Source organism: Octodon degus, unplaced genomic scaffold, assembly GCF_000260255.1.
Source record: "Octodon degus isolate 3935 unplaced genomic scaffold, OctDeg1.0 scaffold00192, whole genome shotgun sequence".
In the NCBI taxonomy this organism is placed as follows: Eukaryota; Metazoa; Chordata; class Mammalia; order Rodentia; family Octodontidae; genus Octodon; species Octodon degus.
In genome coordinates, this window is record NW_004524768.1 from 1,181,378 (window position 1) to 1,184,468 (window position 3,091).

General features: G+C 45.9%; 1 protein-coding gene across 1 annotated transcript in view; it reads right to left on the reverse strand.

The window, feature by feature from the left end:
• The window catches only part of Shc3 (SHC adaptor protein 3), a 168,995-nt gene that overhangs the window by 165,188 nt on the left and 716 nt on the right, over positions 1-3,091 (reverse strand). Inside the window, exon 2 of the mRNA XM_004644090.2 lies at positions 2,951-3,091. This exon is cut by the window's right edge and continues 16 nt beyond it. Coding sequence (XP_004644147.2) covers positions 2,951-3,091 — 141 coding nt within the window. The remainder of the gene's footprint in view (positions 1-2,950) is intronic.

A 3,091-nucleotide genomic window follows, 5' to 3' on the forward strand; every position in this document is an offset into this window, starting at 1 on the left:
AAGAATAAACTTGCAACTTTTTAGGTCAGTGGATGCAACTTGACATTATACTCATAAGTGAAATAAATCAGACTCATGTATAACTATCATATTGTCTCCCTGGCTTTTCTGTTTCAGTAAGAAGTTGAAAGGGTACATACATTCTAAAACCTACAATAAATACTGTGAAATGGAAAGAAATTGTTCACAAGAAAAAAGGAACTAGGGTGGATAAAAGGGAAAAGAGAAAAATGTGACTCAGTCACATTGTTAGTGTCACTTAGTTCATTAGAGAGGAAAGTCTGTGCTAATATCGGCTGGAGAAATTTTTATGACCACATCTTGTACGCAGAGCAACTACTTTAAAGGTAACAATATGTACTGTATTAACTATTGTTATTTTCCTACCACTTTGTTATGAAATTCTGTTTCACCTTTTTTCCATAAAATAAAAAATAAGTAAAGCTTTACATTTTATAATTGATGTTGAATCATATAATTAAAATTGCCCATTTCTATTTTATTATCTTTTATACAAATGGGTAAATAATGTCAAGATAAGGGAGTTTTTATAGCTTCACATAAAAGCTTTCTATACAATAAGTTTTTAGTTTTAAACTTACCACTGTGGGAATTTGCTTGTGGGCACCAACAGAGGGCCACGTGATCATCTGAGTCCAATGTGCACAAGAGTAATAAACTTGTTCTTAGCATCTGATTTCCATTCTGCGTGATTCCTAACTGCTCCACAAGAGCAGGGACAGCACTTGGCTTTACCATGGCTCACAGTGCCCGGGGACAGGGGCAAAGTCACCAGAGAGCGTGGTTAATTAGCCCTGCTCTGCGGCCCCTGGGTCCCTGCAGCCCCCAGGACTCAGGCAAGCAGCGCAGCCAGTCCTCTGGCTTCTAGAACGCCACTGCTGACCCTGGGTAACTCCAACAGCCTGGCAGCCACAGAACACCCAAGGGGACAGACTTAGTTCACTGTGATCATCATTATTTTGTCACATTTGACCTTTGGAATTGGACGTCTGCCTTCAGACTGAAGGAAAAGCAAAGCCCTGAATGTTAAGGAAAACTTTGAAGGTACTAAGTTTGAAAAATGTCCCTCAATTTGAAAGCAATCCTCTGTGCTTTGTATGACATACATAGAAAGCTTTGCCAAGACCGATTGACATACTTTAAAGGAAGGTTTTATGAAAAAGCAATTATACTAACACTCTAGAAATAATTAATATAGTGTAGTGTCACTGTTTAACCTCAAAGCTGTCAGAGCTTTTTTTCAGTTTTATTTTTCAGTTTCGATCCCTAGGTAGGTATTTGTTTTTAATTTTTTAAATATTTATTTATTTATGTATGTATTTGGTAGAGGATCTGGCTACACAGCTCATACTCATAGTGATCCTCCTGTCTCAGCCTCCCCAGAGCTGCGATTACAAGTGTGCGCCACCACACCCAATTTCGGTGGATGGCTCAGCGCGGGGCCAGCATGGCATGCAGGACCAGGGAGGCACCAGGGATTGAACCTGAGTCCTTGTGCTTGCCAGGCAGGAGCTAAGACTGCAGAGCTATCTCCCCAGCCCTTAGATAGATAATTTAAATGAGCAATGTGAGACTATATGTTTTAAGATAAAAATCAACCTTCTTGCATAATTTATGTCTCTTTTGTTAAAATGTAATAATCCATATTCAGAAGCTAAGAAGGAGGTCAAGTTAAAATGCAGGCTCGGACGGGGGAAAGGCCTTATTTTAACAGCACTGTTACATTATTGGTATCTTTATGTAGTTAAAGATAGCCCACAAAGTTATCTCTTTTGCTTAAATCTGACTCCAAAATTGACAAGACACTACATTTTACCTGAAGATGTGTTCTGTTGACTTTTTAAACTGGATCTGCAGAGGGCATATACAGAACAGACACCATGCAAGTTTCTCTGTTATTAACACAGAGAAACCTGTGTTAACACAAATGGTAGCGCTAGTGTCTCATCTCTTTTTCTACGAAAAGTCACACTTTGGAGTGACAGGACCGGAATAATGCCATTTGTGTCCCTCACCTTCAGTAGGGGAAGCCTGTCCAGCTGCCAAAACTGTACCTGGCCACAGTCGGATGGCAGGAAGGAAGCAAGCAATTCCTTGTGCTAGTATTTCCTCCCTAAATGCCGTAACACTCTGAAACACAGGAGGAATTTTACTAACTACATTGTGATTTCATAATTCTTTGTATTGGCAGAAAAACTCCTCTCCAGCCTGTGGCTCTAGGCACAGCAGGCTCCTGCCCTTGGAGCCCATTTAAGTGGAAGACTGCAGTTACTGGGAGAAGAGTCCCCAGTTCTCCTTTCTCAGCTGTAAACCAGTAGCATCTGGTGGGAAATCAAAGACAAATGCCAAAGAAAAGCTTTGCTGGGTGTGAAAGTAGAACTGGTCTTTTAGAAACCAAGACAGCCTTTGCCCTGTCCTGCCTGGAGTTGGGGATTCTCCTTGTGGGGACCCAAAGTAGCCAGCCCACCACTCTCCCCGGTGGCAGGGAGGTCCGGGTGGGAGTAGTGACACTCAGCACCTCTCATCCTGGAGGGGGCTGCCCGGGTCTGAGTGTGCTTCATAAACACAAGGTAGGTAGGCCAGATCCCCGGTACCACAGATGGGCACCGGCAGCGGAAGGGGCACTGGCTGGCAATCTGGTGAAGCAAGGTGGCAAAAGCATGCCCAAGGGGTGGCGCCCAGGAAAAGCAGGACAGAACGAGGTAGCAGGATTGTTCAACCTTTCCCTTGGATGCGGAAAGGCGCATTTATAGCTCACTGCTCATCGCTACCAGGCGAGCAGATCGCTAGGAGTGCGCATCTCCTGCCTCCAACGTGACAGTAGCGGGTACCCTCACCCCAAGACTTCAGGGAGGGGTCGGCCTCCTCCAGCCCCCAGCCCAGCCCCGGGCCCAGGACCCCCGCCGGGGCAGCCCGCTTCGGTACCCACCTTGACCACGTAGGTGACTCCGGCCCCCAACACCTGGTCGCTGGCGTGCGGCGCCCCCCTGGGCGGCCTGGGCAGCGGCTCGTCGCCCGGCCGGCCCTTCCTGGCCGCGCTCATGCTGGCCGAGGCGCAGGGCGCGGGGGG